Source organism: Crinia signifera, chromosome 4, assembly GCF_055691185.1.
Source record: "Crinia signifera chromosome 4, ASM5569118v1, whole genome shotgun sequence".
Taxonomy (NCBI): domain Eukaryota; kingdom Metazoa; phylum Chordata; class Amphibia; order Anura; family Myobatrachidae; genus Crinia; species Crinia signifera.
In genome coordinates this window covers 278,035,888-278,057,281 of record NC_139220.1, presented here as the reverse complement: position 1 = coordinate 278,057,281, position 21,394 = coordinate 278,035,888, and the positions used below count along the sequence as shown (strand labels likewise).

The window sequence follows — 21,394 nt, the reverse complement described above, 5'->3', positions numbered from 1 at the left end:
AAAGTATGATGCCTGCACATAGATTCCATTATCCATAAGGCTCTCAAAGAACCAATAGCTCCAAAATGATAGAAAAGAAAGACACAGGAATGCGGGACTACATCCCTCCAAAAAACAAGAACAGAGTTAGTTGGGGCTCCAGAAGTCACATGAGAATGGGGCAAAGAGAAGAGGATGGAGGACATTTTATACCTTACTCCTATATTCTACTACATTATTATCTCCCACATACACACCGGCTATTATTAATATTAGGGGGAATACACCATACACTGGTCTCACAATTCTAGTCCAAAGCGATCGCCGCCATCTTTGAATAGGGCAACATTCGCACATGACATGAACGCTTGTCGTTTAACCGGAAGCGGAAGTGCCCAAATACCTGGAAGTTGTTATTGTGAGAAGAGACCGGAGGAAGGTGATAATAACAGTGAGTGACATAAATCCCATGTGTAAGGCGTGCATGCTGCTGTGTTATACAGTGCTACCCCGGACTGCGTCAGGGCATTTGCCATGTTGCATGCACACTAAGGGTCACTGTATCACGTGCAGTATTAGCTGTGCAGCTATGTACACAGGGGTGAGACATGGGGTAGGTTTCATATGTGTCAAGCGACGTGATGCATATGGATAGCCAGTTGCAACTATAAGTCCCAGCATTTCTTGCAGGATGCAATTATAGGCTGTACGGTGCATATTGATTAATATGCTCTATTTTCAGTGCAATCCACACCTGTAACCGCTCAGGGGCTCCCAGTGAGTGATAGATATGGGGGGTGCAGACTGGAGTAGACCCTCCAACATGACCCCTTCCAGCAGTCTCCTGGACTTACCCCACCCCTGTCATTTGATGTTAGTAGTCACCTGTGTTGACTGCAATCCTCAACTGGGAGGAAAGTCCAAGAGCATGATGGACCTGATAGAAGGGGCCACGATGAGGATAAAAAATATATAATCACTAATAAATCATGGTTTGGTACTAACCTTAGTAGTTGCAACTACAGCAACTGTTTTATCTGTATTTTGATATTTGTATGCACTTATTGTTGCTGACGGTACTACTATCATTTATATACATTACGCTTGGTGCAGAATAGAATTCTGTCAGTTTTGTGTATTTTTCATGTTCTATTTTTTACCCCTTTACATTCTCAATTCCTTCTGTTACGAGAGGCCCTGTTGATTCTTGGGGATCTGGTGTTCCTGTCAAACTGCAGTAGTTTATTTCGAGGTTACAGCTGCTTCTGATGGCTTTTAAGTGTTAACTAGGGAAGTACTTTGGATTGTTATAACTGTAGGTTAAAAACATTGTGGCCTCTTTCAGGTTAACCTTAACCTAGCTTAACCTTAACAACTGACCATAACTTCCAGGGGCAGAATCTAAAAGTTTAGCACAGGTGTAGGCAACCTGTGGCTCTTGTGAAACTACAAGTCCCAGCATGCCTTGCCACAGTTTTGCTCTTAGGGAGAGCTAAAACTGTGGCACGGCATGCTGGGACTTGTGTGCTGGAAAGCCACAGGTTGCCTACACCTGGTTTAGCAGAACATACTTATTCAATGTGCTTGAGACCGTGTTCTATATTTTCTAATCTTCTGTTGGAAATTGTGGTTGGATGAGACATGCCAGCCGCTTCAATACATTGGGGTTAAATAATACACCTTTCAGACTGCCGCTTGGACTGGGTTAACCCAGGTGGCAGATTGTTGTGTACAGATGTCATCTCCAAGCACCGACAGAGGAGAAGCCCTGGCAATAACCTGGGTCTAGCCTGTGGTGTGAATGGGTTTCAAGCTTCTTAACACACAAAGGGGTAAATTTACTAAGGTGTGTATTCTACTTCACAAGTGATGTTGCTATGGGCAGCCAATCCGATCCTGTCTACTATCTTCAATCTAGAGGGTGCGAAATAAATATGAAGTAGATTCTGATTGGTTGCCCATTGCAACATCACATGTGAAGAAGAATACACATCTTAGTAAATTTCCCCCAATGTATTTTCCCATGGGTATCAGGAGCACACATGCCCTTGATCATCCAAAATTAGCCATTTTATACACTAGCTTTTTTTACCTCAATAAGCCTCGCTTCCAATTGAATTCCAGCATTAGTGTGCTCTTTCATGTGTCTGGTAAGACGATCTGCCAGTGTGTACAGAGGAAAACGTTATTGACCAATCTCAACAACAGATATATCTGTAGATCCAAGTTGTGGTTGGTTAGTGTTCATTCTAGCACCCGCCATCTTTGAAAACCCATGCAGTTCCTCTTCCCTGCCGGGAGTGTTGCTGTCTTCTGTGGTGTTTCTAGCACAGGTCTGGTTTGCATATCAGTGCTGATATACAGACCACACTGTGCTAGAAGCACTACAGCAGACAGCGACACCCCAAGGCAGGGAAGAGGAACTGCATGGGTTTTTAAAGATGGCGAGTGCTAGAATGAACACTAGTTGGTCAGTGTGTATGAACAATCTCCATCTGCAGATTCATCTTTAGATGTGTAAACAGCTAAAAACTAGTCCACCTTCCTCCTGCCCGCATCCCTTAGCCTCCTCTCATCTCTCACCCGGTCCCACTGCCGGGCAGTTCGCCCGCTGCCTCCTCCGTTGCTTAGCCGGTCACCGGTGAGCAGCAGCAAAATCCGACAGTCGGATTTGGCTGCTGATTGAATAGGGCATGTCAGATCTATTCTGACAAATGAATGTCGGAATGGATCCGACTTTAATTGAATATTAATATATTCAATTGAATATCGATCTTTTGATAGTCGACCAATAGTGGTCGATCTAGAGTCAATCTAGACCAGGCATGTCCAAACTGTGGCCCTCCAGCTGTTGTGAAACTACACATCCCAGCATGCCTTGCCATAGTTTTAGCATTCCCTAATAGCAAAACTGGGCAAGGCATAACGGGACTTGTAGTTTCACAACAGCTGGAGGGCCATAGTTTGGACATGCCTGATCTAGACCAGTGGTAGCCAACCCTAGCCCTTGAGAGCTACCAACAGTTCACATTTTACAGACAACCTAGCTGCTGCACAGCTGCACTCATTAATCACTGACACATTTTAAAAGATCCACAGATGGAGCTAATTAGCTCACTTGTGATTCTGTGAGGAGACCTGCAAAACATGCACTGTTGGTAGCTCTCGAGGACTAGGATTGGCTACCCCAGATCTAGACCATTGAGTCCGGATACTGGGAGGGGCTGTGTGCTTAGGAAAGCTGTGCAATAACTGGATGCTCCCAATCATCAGTGAGGAGGGAGCAGAGCTGTGCAGAGGGATGGGTTACATTCCTCAAAGATGGGGAAAAAATGAAGTCTCTATTGCATCCTAGAAAATGATAGACAGAATCTGATTGGTTGCTATGGACAACATCACCTCTTTTCATTTTTAGAAGCTTTATATACCCATAATAAACAAAACTGTTACTTCCAGTTGTTTCTGCTAAAGGTGTGACAAGCTGCTGAATCATTCGTTGGGTGTACGATTTTATATTTATGCTGCCCATACATATGTGAGATATCGCATGCAATCCTTCGATTTCGACCGCATCTGGCTGAGAAATCGAATGATTATATGCATTTTTAAGGGGACATTTGACGCAATTTGCGGGCATGCCGGTCGAATGTCTCAAGATCTTATGTGCTGCAAATAATATCTTTCAAATCGCAGGAGCGATCGCATGTGGTTTTTAACCACATGCGATATTCGAATGCGATCTGCAGGTGGGGGGCGGAGGGAAGCATTTTCATCGGCGTGGTGATGGGGAGAGGGGGCCGGAGGGACCGCTGGCGGCATGGGAGATGGCGGGCAGAGGGCGGCGTTATGTAGCGCAAGTAGCGGTGGCGAGGGTCTATCATAGGTGGTGGCAGAAGTGTTTAAAACACTGGGCAGCCCTCTGATTGGCTGAGCTAAGATGGCATGCAACATCGGGTGCTGCAAAGGGGGCACTTTAGCACCACAAGATGTGATCGGGTTCGATGGACATCGCACTGCGATGTCGCATCGAATCCGATCGCACATATGTATGGGCAGCATTAGATTTATCGTATTTAGGACTAAAGCCCCATAAGCACACTGGGCGATTCTCAGCTGAAGGCAGCTCAGTTCACTCAGTTTAGCCACCCAGTGTGTGCGGGGCAGCGATGAGCTCATCAGATGGTGTTACATTACCAGCCAATCAGGTTTTAGCTTTCATGCTCGTGTGTTTGGAAAAAAAAGACAGAAGCAGATTAATTGGTAGCTTAATACTCTCCACTTTATCCTTCTCAGAGGCTTAGTACATCTGTCCCTTAGTGAGGATTATATGATTGTAAATTATATCCAGATATGTAAAAACACATATATGAAACGCCGTGTTCTTTCTTTTTCACATGCTGTACACGTGTACATAAACAAATTCTGCATTGGCATCATCTCTCTGGTAGAACTATATGGTGATCACCATGTTGTGTTTGTCCGCAGGGAGCAGTGATGGAGCCAGAACTATCAGACCGTTATGACCATGCTCTGCTGGGAATTCTGCAACATGTGGGGAACATACAGGACTTCTTAAGCATTTACTTTGGCTTCTTGTACCGCAAGACAGACTTTTATCGGTTGCTGCTGAACCCCCAGGACCGCCTGGGATTCCCCCCCGGTACTGCACAGAATATGGTGCTACAGGTGAGTAGTCGGCATCACGGTTTGCAGTGTTGTTTGCTCCTTCCTGGCAAGGAGGTATAATCACAGTTCTCCTCTGTCAGACATTCAAAGTGTACGAGCGACTGGCGCTTCAGGATCATGAGCGCAGAGTGCAGGACTTGCAGAAGAAACTGCAAGTGAGGGAGGAGGTGAAGGTGCCAGAGAGTGACGGTGCAGCAGTGGCAGAAGAAGTGATCATAGAGACCCCTGCAGAGGAGGTACCAGTAGAACAGGAAAAGCCAGAGAGTCAGCCAGATGCTCCTAGTGCAGCGCAGAACGCCGAAGAAACGGAGACCAGCAGAAATGACGGCGACTGTTCCGCTTCTGGCTCCAAGTAATGTGACCTAATATATCATCTTTCTGCCTTCTGTAAGGCCCCTGCTTTCTTCCTCCCAATTCTGTCCTCCTCCTGTTCATGCTTTACTGTCATTCCAATGTCTTAAAATATATAGATTTTTACATTCTGTATTGCTTGTTTATACATCAAGTAATTATTAATATTATTATTATTTTTTTAAAATATTGTTAATCAAATAAATGTGACATGAGCATCTCGATACAAAAGAAAAAGAAACATGAAAATATAAGTACAGTGCAGTGTTTCACAGATCTATATGGGTATTGTACATAGCTGCAGATATTTTTCAGATATTATATGGAGTCCTTTAGGTCTTCAATATATTTAAAAAGGCCGCCTCCCTCTAGCGTAGCCATATTGTACCATGTAGACATTCAAACTACCCTCCTTATATTTTCACGTTCCATAGTTAGAATATAGCGTAGCCATGTACCAAAGAATTTCGTGGAGCGGGCTCTACATCCAAGGCACATTCTATCCAATCCATTTGGTAGATGTATGATAATCTTAGGAACAGGAGTAACATCGATATGGAATCCGAATAAATCCACCTCGCCAGAATGGTCTTTTTTGCCGCTGGGGCAATTCTGGCTAATAGGCGGCGGGTATCCATAGTAAATTTAAGACTAGGAGAATCAGGGTAATAATTCCATAGAGCCCAGGGCATGGAGACCATGAATAAAATGTTTAAATATTTTGTGATATATTCCTGAATCTCTTTCCAGAATTCCTGCACTATCGGACAAGACCATAAACAATGTATTATGTCAGCATTGGGGGAAGAACATTTAAATCAGTTAGAGTTTGTAGAAAGGCCGGTAAACTGTCTAAGTTTAGGGGTTGTAGTAAGCCATATGCAATATTTTATATTGCATCTCTACATATGATGCCGATGACTGTTTGTTCAGCTGTCCCGACAACTTAACTATTTGCGCTACAGAGAGATCTGGCGTGGTGTCTCGCCATTTAAGAAGTCCTGAGTTACCTTTAGACAGGTCAATTTTTTTCCTCACTAATTCATATATGGTAGATGTGGAGATAGGAGAACCTTTTTTGTTTAATGAATAAGGTGTTTAAAATATTACTTTTTTCTACTATTGGTAGTTCAGTCAGCAGTTTCAAAACATAACTCCTGGCTTGAAAATATGCAAACATGGGAAATTATATATTCGGAAATAATTCTTTATACTTGGAGAGGGTAAGGACTGTGACGTAATCCTCCTCCTAAGAATTGGAGGAGCAGCATTTCCTTCCTGGAAATCCCTATTAGGAATGAATGGTGAAAACAAAGAGCGTATACAGGGCAAACCAAAGCCCTTACGCATATGCCACCACGTTAGGTATGGGGTGAATAGTAACGGGTTAGCCTTAGGGGGTATTCAATGTCAGGGGCACGGCTGTCGAGCTAGCTCGACAGCCGTGCCCCTGTCCCATTCTCGCTTTGCTCGACTGGAGCTTGGCAGTCGGGATTCAATGTTCTGGCCACCGAGCGGCGAGAAGGGAACGTGGCCGCGAGCTGAGGCTGGAAATAGTCGAGCTCCGGCCGGGAGCTCGACTATTTCCGGCTTTTCTCTGCAGAACGAGCCCGACAGCTTCTGAAGTCGGGCTTGTTCTGCCGAGAACCCCTGTTCAATGCTGTCGGGAAAGACAGCATTGAATAGGGCCCCGCAGCCATCTCCCCCCGTCGAGAGATGGCTGCGGGAGCACGACAGACATTGATTACCCCCCTTAATCTCATCAGGAATCAATTGGACCGGGGTATGTAAAAAAGCAAGCAAAGACGTTTCAGCCAAAAAGGCTCCGTCCATGTCTGCCATGGCAAAGTTATTTGAGTTCCCCAGCCAATCCAATGCATATCTTAAGTTTAAGGCAACTGCGTACTCTTGAATGTTTGGTAAGTTGATCCCTCCCAATAGGAGAGGTTGCTGCAATGTGAAAAGAGATCTCCTGGGACGTTTCCCATTCCAAATAAATTTAGTAAGTGCTCTATTAATAGTCATGAGGTCTTGCTTAGTGAGAAGAAACGGCAGCATCTGTACCGGGTAGAGAAGTCTAGGAAATGATATGGATAATGGAAGATGTTTCCATTTGTCAAAATCCGACTTTATTTGTGTGATAAAATGATTATTATATACATGATAAAGGTCTTCTATTGTATTGGGAAAACGTAGTCCTAAATATATCAAGTGAGATTGCGCCCATTAGAAAGGAAAGGGAGGGGACCAGTCCTGTCTAGCTGTCGGGAAAATTGCTAGTGCCTCAGTTTTGTCAAAATTGACCAGGAATCCGGATATGTTGTGGAACACTGATAGCGTTCGTAAGAGGCCAGGCATAGCTACTTTGGGATTATCAAAATATAGTCGGAGGTCATCAGCAAAAGCTGAGACCTTAATCTCCGTATCTGCTAGTTTGATTCCCTTCCAATGTGCATCTTTAAAAAATGTGCATATCAGTGGGTCCAAAGCCAAATTAAACAGAAGTGGGAAAAGGGGGCAGCATTGTCGCGTACCTCCTAAACAACGAAAAACATTGTAAATTTAAACCATTGATCGTCAGGCGAGCCGTAGGGTTAGAATATAGCATTTGGAAAAAGGTTAATAAACTCCTCTCCAAATTGCTGAGTTTCAAGGACTCTAAGAATGTGTGACCAGGAAACACTCAAATGCTTTGTCTGCATCGCATCTGACAATAATAGCTTCCTTGTTCCCCACCTGTCTAGGCCTATGTATAGCGGCCACCAACATACAAATGTTATGAATAGAGGTACAGCTTCTAACAAAACCATTCTGCGCCGGGTGTAATATCCGGGGCAAAATAGCCTGTAGTCATTGGGCTATTAATTTGGTGAAGAGTTTCAAGTCCTGGTTCAGTAATAAAATGGGTCTGTAGGATTGGACCTTAGTAGGGTCCTTTCCAGGCTTTGGGAACACTACAATTCTGGCCTCAGTGAATTCCCTTGGAGGGGGAGTCCCTGATAGCATGGAGTTATTAATATTATTATTGTTTTATTTTAATTATATGTCCATTTTACATTCAGAACTAAAGGGCCTGATTCACGTCCCATCGGTTCCCAGCGTATTCTCTTCAGGAACCGATGTTTTGGCTCTGCGAATACGCTAATCTACGCATGTGCAGTGCAGCTGTGCGGATGCCTTTGGTGACTTGTACAGTCCTCAAGGCTTTCGCACGGGGTTGGAGGCGGTCCGGGGGACGGCGTTTTATGGGTGTCCCCATGCGCGTTCTCATGGGTATTCAGGCGTTCTGGGTATGCGGGTGGGCCGATGGTAAACATCCATTCACATTGCGGCGGGGGATGTTCACGTGGCGGCAAATTGAGATAAATGCAGTAAAACCTAACATTGCACTCTGCTAGTCTGGGATGGATTTCCTCTGGGGCAAACCGGCTGTTTCCAGAGAGGGTGACTTTTAAGGTGACCCAGTAGATACTGGGTCTGCTAGACAAGTGTATATAGATAGACAGATCATTGCAGGCCATGGTAGATGGCTCATTACATGAAAAAAGTACTCAGAACCCCCCCTGTAAATGCCACTGTTCAGGTCTTTTTATTGCTGCGTCCTTCTCCGTTTCGCACCTGTCCTTTAACCTTTACATTCATTGCTAACCGTGGTGGTGGAAGTTTTCCACTCTGGGTTCTGTCCTGGCAGTGCTCCTGCACATACAGGGCCTTGGGTGAGCTGAAGGAGTTTAATAACAAAACAATTGTTTTATTGTCCACCAGGCCAATTCAGTTGTTTCTCTGACCTGGCGTCCTTCACTTTTCACATGCCCAAATAGATGAGGTTTAGTCATGTATATAAACATGTTTAATGTCCAACATTCACAACTAGAGAACCATAGGTCAGCTTAATATATGAGTGTTGGGGCCCAGGGGCTGGCACACGTAGCAACTACTGACAGATTCCACTGCCACCAACAACAGATTGGCACAACAAGGCAAGCCCAGTATGAAACACAAACTACCCCAAAAATATGGGTATATGGCAGAGTGTGGAGACAGAGGAAGACCTCACTGAGCTACGGGGTGGTTGCTGGAAAGAAGCTTGGGTCTCCTCTTCTGTCCATTACAGAAGTCCATTAGCAAAAGGTTTAAAAAAGAGTGCTGGGTGGGTGTGGATATGCAAATAAATAAATAATTGAGTGTGCGAGTGACGCCTGAAAAATAAAAAAATTGTATGTATGTTTACACTCCTTTATGGAGAAGATGAGAGGAAGCTAGCCTGTGCTGTCCCTACCTTTCCCTAAGTGATAGAGGCAGCGGTACTCCTCAGCAGAGCTGTCCGCTTAGTTGTTTGTGTTCTCACCGATCGGGTCTGGTCCCAGGACCCGGCTTGTTGACGTCAGCAGCTGGCGTGCAGGCGGGTGAGGACAGTGGTCTCTCAGAGTGTCCAACCCTTTCATGCCTCGATGGACACTTTGACAAGGATACTGAGCCCATTAGCCTGCCCTCAGTCCACAAATGGGACCCACACCAACAGCCTGCCCCTTGTCTGGCTAGGCCAAAATACAGGACCTGCCAATACCCTCTTAGACAAAAGTTCAGGCTCAGCTCACCTATAGGTGGTGCAGAAAACCCACTTTGTTACCGATGATACGGGCCTTCCTCTGAAAGATCACCTTTATGGAGGCACTGTACTGCCAAAATCTGTTGTGAAAAGTCATCTGTTTTAAACCTAATAATAACTGACAGGATCAATACAGTTTATAAAAAGGAGAGCTGTATCCTTTGTTACACCCAGTAGTGTGAAGTGCGGCTCTATAATATATGAATTAACGTCAGCCAGAATGGACCTGGTTGTGGTCAGAAGTCATGACCCAACCTCCTATGCCATTCAGAATTCTACTCAGTGTTCTTCCCAGAATTTTTTTCCAGCCTGGTGGCATCAAGAAGTAGAAACAAACAAATTTAGTTGTAGCCTGGCGCAACTTCTTCAAAAAGATATTAAAACCACCATATAATTGAACAGGGGTTTATTGGATTAAAACATGAGCAAACAAATAAATTTGATACACAATACAAACGAAACAAAATCTTGTGGACATCGGACTTGGGTCGACAATTTTCGAGGATAATCATATAATGTATCTCACCATCAACCGATGCTGCGGTGGGCTATTACTTCAGGCGTAGTCTCTGCGGCACCACCGCAGAAGGCTTGGTTCTTTGGATGAGATCCTCAAATCAAGGTGCAAGTGCAATGAAAGTGCGATCCCCATAAAGTGTCCAAGTGTCCAGGTAAAGGCCCTTATTCTGTTTCGTGCGGTACGGCCCGCGTGCGGCCGTACCGCCGATGTTTTTACTCTGCACATGCGCAGAGGTCAATCTGCGCATGTGCAGCCCCCTTCGCCGCAGACGTATTTCGTCCGCCGCAAAGGGGGCGTATAGGGGCGTGAGAGGCTTCATGCCCTCATTTCCCTATGTGTACGCCCCGCGTTTCATGGGCGTTCCCATGCAAACGCGGGGCGTATGCATGGTAATGAGGGCATGACGCAACTCATGGGGGCGGAAAGCTGACGTCGCCGGATGTCAGCTTTCAGCCCCCATACAAGCTACCACACGGACGATTGTCCGTGTGGTCTCAGCTTGCGGGAGCTGCCGGGGCGTGCGGACCTGCCTTCGATGGTCGACGACCATCGAATGCAGGGGGCAGCTCCCACCATGGTGGAGGCGTACGCCTCCACCATTTTTATGCGGATCGCCAGCCGTCCGTGTACGGACGGCCGTGGCGATCCGTAGGGTGGGCGGGGATTGGTTTGTGCGGCCGGAGCCCCGTGTGCGGCTCTGGCCGCACCAACCAGAATAAGGGCCAAAGTGCAAAAAAAGCAGGTTATTGCACTAAGTAGAATCAAATGATGTGTCCTTTAAAAGCAGGGTCAGCAACGCGTTTCAGAGACACACCGGTCTCCTTTTTCAAGCTGGGTACCCAGCTTGAAAAAGGAGACCGGTGTGTCTCCGAAACGCGTTGCTGACCCTGCTTTTAAAGGACACATCATTTGATTCTACTTAGTGCAATAACCTGCTTTTTTTGCACTTTACCTGGACACTTGGACACTTTATGGGGATCGCACTTTCATTGCACTTGCACTTTTATTGCACCTGCACCTTGATTTGAGGATCTCATCCAAAGAACCAAGCCTTCTGCGGTGGTGCCGCAGAGACTTCGCCTGAAGTAATAGCCCACCGCAGCATCGGTTGATGGTGAGATACATTATATGATTATCCTCGAAAATTGTCGACCCAAGTCCGATGTCCACAAGATTTTGTTTCGTTTGTATTGTGTATCAAATTTATTTGTTTGCTCATGTTTTAATCCAATAAACCCCTGTTCAATTATATGGTGGTTTTAATATCTTTTTGAAGAAGTTGCGCCAGGCTACAACTAAATTTGTTTGTTTCTAGTATTCTCAGGAGGTGGTGTACCTCCTTTTCAGTTGTAGTGGGCCGCACTTCCTCAAATTTATTGCGCTAACTATTCCACATACCCTGGGCATCAAGAAGTAGCTAGTGTGGAGTCTTTGCAAAAATAATAAAATGGGTAAATTGTGACCATATTGATTTAAACTTGAGATTTATATATACAGTATATTAACCACAGATGTATTTTTTGCTCCTAAATATTGTCTCACACTGGGTAGCACAATTAATTTTAATTAGCCGTCCATATACTGGCCCACACGTCTAGTAATGTGGGGCTGTCTATCAACGGCACACATAGATCTGGGTTTACCCAGCACAGATAGATGTGGTAAGCTGGGTACAATTGTTTTTTTAACAGCTTTTCAGAAATACTATCTGCCCCTACAAATCTCCCTCAGATATTTAAAAAAGTATTTGGCTCCGCTTGCCAGCTCCACAAAGTTTAACAGCTCCTGTGACAATATAAAGAACAGAGGGGTAGATTTATTAAGCTCGGTGAAGTGATTGTGTCTGCTTTTTGGGATGCAGTGTAAATCCCGGCGTTCAGAATCCCGACGCTGGAATCCCGACCACCGAAATCCCAACACTTTCTCCCTCACTCCACGACACCCCCGGAGGGAGAATAAATTAGTGTGCCGAGCGTAGCGAGGCACCGGGCCTGCTGCGTGCCCCCCCCCCCTGTTGGGATTTCGGCGGTCGGGATTTCGGCGGTCGGGATTCCAGCGTCGGGATTCTGAAAGCTGGGATCCCGGCTGCCGGGATTTAATACTGAATCCCTGCTTTTTATCACCGGACAATCAGCTCCTACCTGTAATTTTTCAAACCAAGCCTGTACCTTCACAGTTAGGAGCTAATTGGCCGGTGATAAAAACCAAACACTATATCACTTCGCCGAGCTTAATAAATCTGCCCCAAAGAGTGGACACTGGACAACCACTCACTGTAATATTCTCAAGCATCTGTTCCCACCCAGTCATTGTGCCTCAGTGTGGGAGAGATCTCTGCTCTCCTTCATCGTCACAGTGTACACTAAAGGAGTGCTAGAGATCATGTGACTGAAGGTGATGTCACATCTGGCTTTCCTATCTGCCAGAAACAGGTTAATGTTGGAGAGGTTGCCGGGCGAACAACATTATTGCAGCTGCAGAGTCTGTGTGCCCAGTGGATCGCCCGGCAGCTCCAGTAATGTGCGCGTTCCCTGTTGTTCGCCCGACAGCCTCTCCATCGTAAGAGCTGCCAGATGACAGGGAGTCTTGGCTGCTGGGCAGCAAGGGGACACATGATTATTGCAGTGCAGGGTGCGCCTCCCTCGGGACTCCACTAATGTCATTGAGCCTGGACGCTGGGAACCATTTTTTCCAATAGATAGGATTGCACCTGTTAATCCAATCTACTTTTAATAGGGTCTGACTATGCTAGTTCCTGGGTGGGATCTAAAGGTTGTATGCTCCGCACACTGGGGCCAGACTGATACTGGTTTTATAGGCTCCAGGAGTATGTCTGCCATAGCTAATGTGCTTTGTATTTCCAATCAGGGGTCAAGAAGAGTTCCAAACGGACCCAGACAGCTACAATGGTGCCGTGAGGAAAAACTACTCCTGGTCTCAGGATTACATGGACCTGGAAATTAAGGTCCCGGTGGCTAAGGATGTGGTTAAAGGCAGACAGGTGATCTATATATTATTTCTCCTTTGTAGGTGAAGTCATGTAGCATTAGTGACCCCAGCCATCTGTAATGAGGACAGCAATGTATTTGCAGAATGATTTCATCCCATCCCGTATTGTGGATTGGTTTATGCTTTATGTACGTAATTCAGTTCATGATGTTTTCTCCGCTATGGACAGATTTATGCACAGTGTGATTATATAACTAATGAGAATGTGTGACTGCTGGGCAATCACTAATTCCCTCCAAAGGCGTCCGTAACTTGCACATTACTGACGGATGAGTGTATTCAGTAACCGTGGTCAGCAAATATGATCACATGTTACACAAGGCTATAGGCACAACAGGCACATGTTCCTTGTAACGTTCTGCGTTTTGCGTATTCCTGTGAGAGGCAGCAGGTGGAGCTGGATACTTAAAATGTGATTTGTAATACACACAACTATAGGCCTTGACTCGCACCAGCATAGGTTAGGAATGGTGTCACATTTATTAGACAATTTCCCATTTTAAAGTGTAAGATTCTCCCTGCCCCCTGCAGAAGCTTCTGAGAGTTAGACCATACCTAAAGTCTAACAATAATGTGATGGCTATTTTTATGGCAATAGAGTAGAAACCTGCAGAAAAGTGGGGTTCCCTGCTGGGGTCTGCAGGCTTAAATGCATTGATCAGTACATGAACTAAAGCTTACACATTAAACGATATAATCCATTAACGATATCGTTAACAATTTCCCTTGAACTGGCTGTGCCCCCCATCACATAGAGTTCTCGAGAGGCTTTATAAAAAAAAGTGCCAGCACTGGGTCAAGGACGCCATCAGGAGTACCATTATTTATGTAAGTTTGGGATGGCAGACGCAGTCACACATGAGCCTTTCAGACATTAGAATATGCTAAACTACTGGTCTGTGCATTGGGAATGAGGAAGATAGTCCGGTATGAGGAGTTTGTAATATATTAACCACTTGGCGATGCTCCTCCCCCAGGTGACGGTGGACCTCCGAAGCACATGCATCCGTGTGGCAGTGAGGGATAGTCAAGGGGAACATGTCCTCATGGATGGAAACTTCACTCACAAGATAAATGCAGAGACCTCATTGTGGAGCCTGGAACCTGGAAAATGCATCTTGGTAATAAGAATAATGTTACATAAACAGTAGCACATAATGATTTCCTTGCTGCAGGACCAATCCATGTTACATGTTATCGGCCTGTACAGCCTATTGCTGTAGAGTTTAATTACACTGAGCATCTCTAACGAAGCGATCGTCCTGCAGTTCTGTAAAAAACACAATTGTGTAATAGATGTATACTGCATGTGCAAGATTTAATGTACAGAGGTGTGCAGGTGATTAAGGTGCATACACAATGGGTGATTTTGCCCAGTGTGTATGGACAGCAATGATTGCTGAAATCGCTGGGCTGGAAATCGCTCAGTGTGTATGGGCCTTTAGACTCAATTACTACAATCAAACAAGGAATAGAAAACACTTTCTCTAAAACTTTTTTTGACACACTGTTTACAACTATTAATACATTGTTTAGAATAATTTTGGTAAGGTTTGGCTGTCATGCTGTTCATGAGCGTTCCCATCATATCTTTCAATGGGGCAGATGTATTAAGCCTGGTGAAGAGATAAACTGGAGATAAAGTGGAAGGAGATAACGCACCGGCCAATCAGCTGTGTTTGAAATATGACAGTTGGGAGCTGATTGGCCGGTGCATTATCTCCTTCCACTTTATCTCCAGTTTATCTCTTTGCCAGGCTTAATACATCTGCCCCAATGTCTTTATCCCTAGGCCATATTTGGAGAAGCTCTTCTATTATGCCACTTGCCAAAGATTCTCTCCTGGGCTTGCATCTGGGCTGCCAGCGGGCCAGTGAGGAAATAGATTTTATTTTCTGCCAAGGCTGCCACTTTTAAAAACAAATTCTTTATCGTCCACTAGGGGGCACAGAATAATCCTTACAGTGGGTATAGGCACTAGCGGCTGCATTTATCAAACAATATTTGTGGCTAAATCCCTGAAAATGGCCGCAAATATTAAGTATCAGACAAATGTACCAAAGGGGACCGCAGCAGGAATCTCCAATCCCAGCTGCGATCCCCCTTGCATCGTCGCGGGCCAATCAGGCAGCAGCGCTTCGCATCCCTGGTCTACCACCATTCTCAGATACCGATAGCACATTGTAGCCTATGGGCTACACACCGCACTGCTGCCGGGGCTGTGCGGTCATCGGGCCGGTGGGGGGGGCGCTAACTGCGCATGCGCAGACCTTCCGGCTGAGCGCATCACAGGGAAAATATGATCCTGGGCGGTAATATTCCATATATTCAAATAATGTAAAAAAAAATAATATTCAAATAACTATGCTGGGCGCCATTTTTTATCGATACCTCACATTGTCCAACTTCTCCCCATATACTAAATGTCCACAGGGATGTCCTGTAAAAGCTCTACCAAGGAGAAATATAAATGTTTAAGTTAAGGGTTTCCAGCGCATCTGTCCTGAGTATATTGGGGATAAAGCTGTGTTTCTGCACTAGAGTTCCTGTCAGTAACCCTGCAGCAGGGCACTGCAGCCAGGCGCTCTCAAGCCACCTTTTGCAGAAATGACTGATAACAGAGGACAATAACTTGCACTCGCTTCCTATAAAATGCAATTACAGTAGCCAACATTCCGAAAAATTATTTTTGCATATTTATCACTGTTGTTAGTAACTGTAATTCATTTGTAATTTATGTTACTTCTACATGTCACCATACTGGGTCACTGTATTCTAAAATGATCCCTTGTGATGGTGAACTTGTCAAATATTGAGTTATCCATGTACACTGGCATGTTTCACTATCGTTACAAGCCTTATCAACCTACAGGTATTGTGGAATTGTCCCGCATGCTGGGATTTGTAGTTCTGCAACAGCTACACAACCACATGTTGCCTAAATCTCTACAGATGTACTGTACAACAGTGTTCTTCTCTCATAGATCAGTCTCAGCAAATGTGGGGAATACTGGTGGAATGCAGTCTTGGAAGGCGAGGAAAAAATCGACATTGATAAAATTAACAAAGAGCGCAGCATGGCTACAGTGGATGAAGAGGAACACGCTGTGCTGGACCGGCTTACGTTTGACTACCACCAGAAGATACAGGGAAAGCCACAGAGTCACGAAATGGTATGTTGTAGTCATGTGATCTGGCCACTGACAGCATACCCAGATAGACTTCTTGTGCTGGCCTGGCACACAGCTGTGCCTCATTCCCATAGTGACCACACTATTATTATTATTTGTCTATATGGTGCCACAAGGGTTCGGCGGCATCTAACAATAGATAAATAACAATTAAATAAGGAATTACAGTACAAGGCAATTTAGGACAAGTACATGGTAAGTAAAAGTTGCATCAGGGGTCAGGACACTGAAGCAATTACTAGGGTGGCAGAGATATATGTTCTAAGAAAAGCATATGAGGAGAGAGGGCCCTGCTCGTGAGAGCTTACATTGTAAAAGGGAGGGGCAGACAGACAGGGGTGACACATAGACTTCTCCTTATACTGACCCCACACACCGCTGTCCTTCACTACCATAGTTATCCCATAGACTTCTACTGACCCCACATGTGGCTGTCCTTCACTCCCATAGTTACCACATGGACTTCTACTTATACTGACCCCACACACAGCTGTCCTTCACTACCATAGTTACCACATAGACTTCTACTGACCCCACACATGGCTGTCCTTCACTACCATAGTTACCACATAGACTTCTACTTATACTGACCCCACACACCGCTGTCCTTCACTCCCATAGTTACCACATAGACTTCTACTTATACTGACCCCACACACCGCTGTCCTTCACTACCATAGTTACCCCATAGACTTCTACTGACCCCACACATGGCTGTCCTTCACTCCCATAGTTACCACATAGACTTCTACTTATACTGACCCCACACACAGCTGTCCTTCACTACCATAGTTACCACATAGACTTCTACTGACCCCACACATGGCTGTCCTTCACTCCCATAGTTACCACATAGACTTCTACTTCTACTGACCCCACACACCGCTGTCCTTCACTACCATAGTTATCCCATAGACTTCTACTGACCCCACATGTGGCTGTCCTTCACTCCCATAGTTACCACATAGACTTCTACTTATACTGACCCCACACACCGCTGTCCTTCACTACCATAGTTATCCTATAGACTTCTACTGACCCCACACATGGCTGTCCTTCACTCCCATAGTTACCACATAGACTTCTACTTATACTGACCCCACACACCGCTGTCCTTCACTACCATAGTTATCCTATAGACTTCTACTGACCCCACACATGGCTGTCCTTCACTCCCATAGTTACCACATAGACTTCTACTTATACTGACCCCACACACCGCTGTCCTTCACTACCATAGTTACCACATAGACTTCTACTGACCCCACACATGGCTGTCCTTCACTCCCATAGTTACCCCACACACAGCTGTCCTTCACTCCCATAGTCCCCACACAGGGCAGTATTCAATGCGTCAGGCAAGGGGGTTTGTATGGCGAGGATGGCTTTTCCTCGCCGAAAACCAGCCATCCTCACCATCAAACCCCCTCGCCGTTTTCAATGTAAGGGAGAGGTGAGAGGACGGCGAGGTTCGCTGCAAATGCAGGGGGTCCGCTGCATTTTGTGGCAAGTCCTGACGTTTTAATGGCCACACTGGCCGTTTTCACATAAATTAAGGTAACCGGTGAGGTGGAAACGTTGAGTGAAGGCGAGGGAGTTGAATACTTAACTGCGAGCTATTGGCACTGCTGACGCCATAGCTCGCTGTCGAGGGCATTGAATACCATCATAGGCATCTCCTTATACTGACCCCACACACATTCCTTTCACTCCCATAGTTACCACAGAGGGGTATATTCAATGCCAAACAGGCCAGCAATGTTGGCGAGCAGTGCCTATTGCTCGCCGTCATAGCGCGCCCTCAGTATTCAACCACCCCCTGCACTCACCATATCCACCTTGCTGGCGAGGCTCGCACCTATATGCAGCGGGCCCGCTGCATAACCTCACCGTTCAGGGGAAATTGGACAGCCAGGATTTACCCACAACGTAGACTAGGGGGAGCGGCCGGTGAGGGGTGGGGGTTTTAAACGGCAAGGATTGCTTGTTTTATGCGATCCTCGCCGAAAACAAGCCATCCTTACCATAAAAACCCCCTCGCCGGCCACATTGAACATACCCCAGAGACTTCCCCTTATACTGCCCCCACACAAAGCTGTCCTTCACTCCGTTCGTTACCACATAGACTTCTCCTTATACTGACCCCACACACAGCTGTTCTTCACATAATTACCACATAGACTACCCCTATACTGACTATACACACAGCTGTCCTTCATTCCTCTGGTTACCACATAGACTACCCCTTATACTGTCCCCACACATAGCTGTCCTTCACATAATTACCACATACTACCCCTATACTGACCCCACACACAGCTTTCCTTCACATAATTACCACATAGACTACCCCTATACTGACCCCACATAAAGCTCTCCTTCATTCCTCTGGTTACCACATAGACCTCCCCTTATACTGTCCCCACACACAGCTGTCCTTCACTCCCATAGTTACCGCATAGACATCCCCTTATACTGACCCCACACACGGCTGTCCTTCACTCCTAGTTACCGCATAGACCTCCCCTTATCCTGACCCCACACACGGCTGTCCTTCACTCCTAGTTACCGCATAGACCTCCCCTTATACTGACCCCACACACGGCTGTCCTTCACTCCTAGTTACCGCATAGACCTCCCCTTATACTGACCCCACACACGGCTGTCCTTCACTCCTAGTTACCGCATAGACCTCCCCTTATACTGTCTCCACACACGGCTGTCCTTCGCTCCTAGTTACCGCATAGACCTCCCCTTATACTGTCTCCACACACGGCTGTCCTTCGCTCCTAGTTACCGCATAGACCTCCCCTTATACTGACCCCACACACGGCTGTCCTTCACTCCTAGTTACCGCATAGACCTCCCCTTATACTGACCCCACACACGGCTGTCCTTCACTCCTAGTTACCGCATAGACCTCCCCTTATACTGACCCCACACACGGTTGTCCTTCATTCCTCTGGTTACCACATAGACCTCCCCTTATACTGTCCCCACACACAGCTGTCCTTCACTCCCATAGTTACCGCATAGACATCCCCTTATACTGACCCCACACACGGCTGTCCTTCACTCCTAGTTACCGCATAGACCTCCCCTTATCCTGACCCCACACACGGCTGTCCTTCACTCCTAGTTACCGCATAGACCTCCCCTTATACTGACCCCACACACGGCTGTCCTTCACTCCTAGTTACCGCATAGACCTCCCCTTATACTGTCTCCACACACGGCTGTCCTTCGCTCCTAGTTACCGCATAGACCTCCCCTTATACTGACCCCACACACGGCTGTCCTTCACTCCTAGTTACCGCATAGACCTCCCCTTATACTGTCCCCAAACACGGCTGTCCTTCGCTCCTAGTTACCGCATAGACCTCCCCTTATACTGACCCCACAACTTCTTTATATCCTGCTTTGTTCACCAAACTCCAGGCCTTGCCCTGTTTCTCCATCTCACAGAATGAGCCTCATTCTATAACTAGTGTTCCCATGTCCCGTTACAGAAAGTCCATGATATGCTGAAGAAAGGATGGGATGCAGAAGGATCCCCATTCAAGGGGCAGGCGTTTGACCCTTCTATGTTTAACATCTCTTCGGGCGCCGTGCAATTCTGACACGCAGTATACATGGGAACAAGTGCTTGTCTGTATCTCCTGAGGTCAAAGTTTACACAATCGCATCTGGATCACCAAAGCCTTGCCACAACCCGCTATCCTTATCATCTACTTCTCATTATGTATTTAAATGCTTATTTAAAATCAGTCTGCAATCACATTGAACTGGGAATTGGCAGGGAATGGATGTTTTATTTATCCGGTGGAACGTGTGGATTGGTTCCTCTTTTTCACCCTTCTATTTTTTATTCTGTGATCAGCCCTTGTGTAATACGGGTATATAAGAGCTAATATACTTAATGACAGTTTGGGCACTCTTTGTCAGAGATCCACAGATACCAAGGGCTTGCCCTCATCACCCTCTGCCAGTCTGTGAGAGTTGCCCTTTCTTGTTCTCTGACCAGCCAAGTAACTTGCAGCTTCCCAGTAATTACCGGTATTCAGCTGTAATTATTGGCATGTTCCACCATCTACATTTCCCTATATCATCATACTCCTCCTTCCTATTTTCTGCCTTGACATGGGTTAATCACTGGATCAATATTTATGTTGTATATAAATCCGTTTACAATCCTTTTTTGTAACCTTAACATTTTGGTTCTTACAGTAATAAATAATCATTTCACAACATAAAGGGCATCATTTACCAAGCATTTACTGATGTACCCCTTCCTCCTGCCCTCAGCAATGTTACACAGGCCACTCTGTGCAATACACAACTAATTGGCACCTTTCCATGGCTACCTAGGACAGTTGTGGTGCCCCAAGATTACACAGACTCTCCAAGAAATGTACTGGAATGACCCCAGTCGGTGCACACAATGGCGACATCATTAATCATGAGTGATGGAAATATTAGTTTTTGGTAGAAATCGCCCCAGTTCTCTTTGACAGTGTCTAGTCTCGGTGTGTTTTGATTGCAGTTATATCATTATATACAGGAATTTACAAGAAAGTTGCCTGGTCCTGAAGTACCAGCTGACAGCACTATCACTGTGCTCACTTTGGGAGGGGGGATGTGATATGCAAAATCTTGTGGTGCTCCCTGCCAGTAATGTGAGACAAGAGAGATACCTCACAGACTAAGTGAAATAAATTTGTTGAGTGTTGTGGTTACCATTTTTCTTTGTACTCCTATTAAATCGTTCCTAAACATGGTAAATAACATTTACAATAATCCATGAGGGGTTATGGAGGGAGTCTGAAAACTCACTCAGTAGCACAGATAACTGGTGGATAGGAAACATGGGATACGGTCATTGGGTCTACAGTATGTATGACAAGCATTGGGTCGACTCCGTAAGGTCGACATGGGTTTAGGTCGACACAAGCATTAGGTCGACATGTGCCGACAGGCCATATTTCATGCCCTACCCTCCGCTAGGGCGTGGTGGGAGAATAAAATAGTATGCCGAGCGCAACGAGGCAC

The 21,394-nt window shown here is 45.8% G+C and overlaps 1 protein-coding gene across 2 annotated transcripts; it reads left to right on the top strand.

The window, feature by feature from the left end:
• Window positions 1-336: 336 nt before the first annotated feature.
• NUDCD3 (NudC domain containing 3) lies at window positions 337-21,081 on the top strand. Of its 2 annotated transcripts, none has more exons than XM_083184700.1 (7): window positions 337-430; window positions 4,465-4,665; window positions 4,746-5,017; window positions 13,014-13,146; window positions 14,132-14,275; window positions 16,139-16,327; window positions 19,855-21,081. In XM_083184700.1, exons 2-7 carry the CDS (start codon window positions 4,474-4,476, stop codon window positions 19,963-19,965), a joined length of 1,041 nt encoding a protein of 346 aa, XP_083040826.1. In that variant the 5' UTR covers window positions 337-430; window positions 4,465-4,473; the 3' UTR covers window positions 19,966-21,081. The 2 variants fall into 2 exon arrangements, with proteins under 2 accessions (XP_083040826.1, XP_083040824.1); XM_083184698.1 differs by lacking the exon at window positions 337-430 and adding an exon at window positions 467-592.
• The last annotated feature ends 313 nt before the right edge of the window (window positions 21,082-21,394 follow it).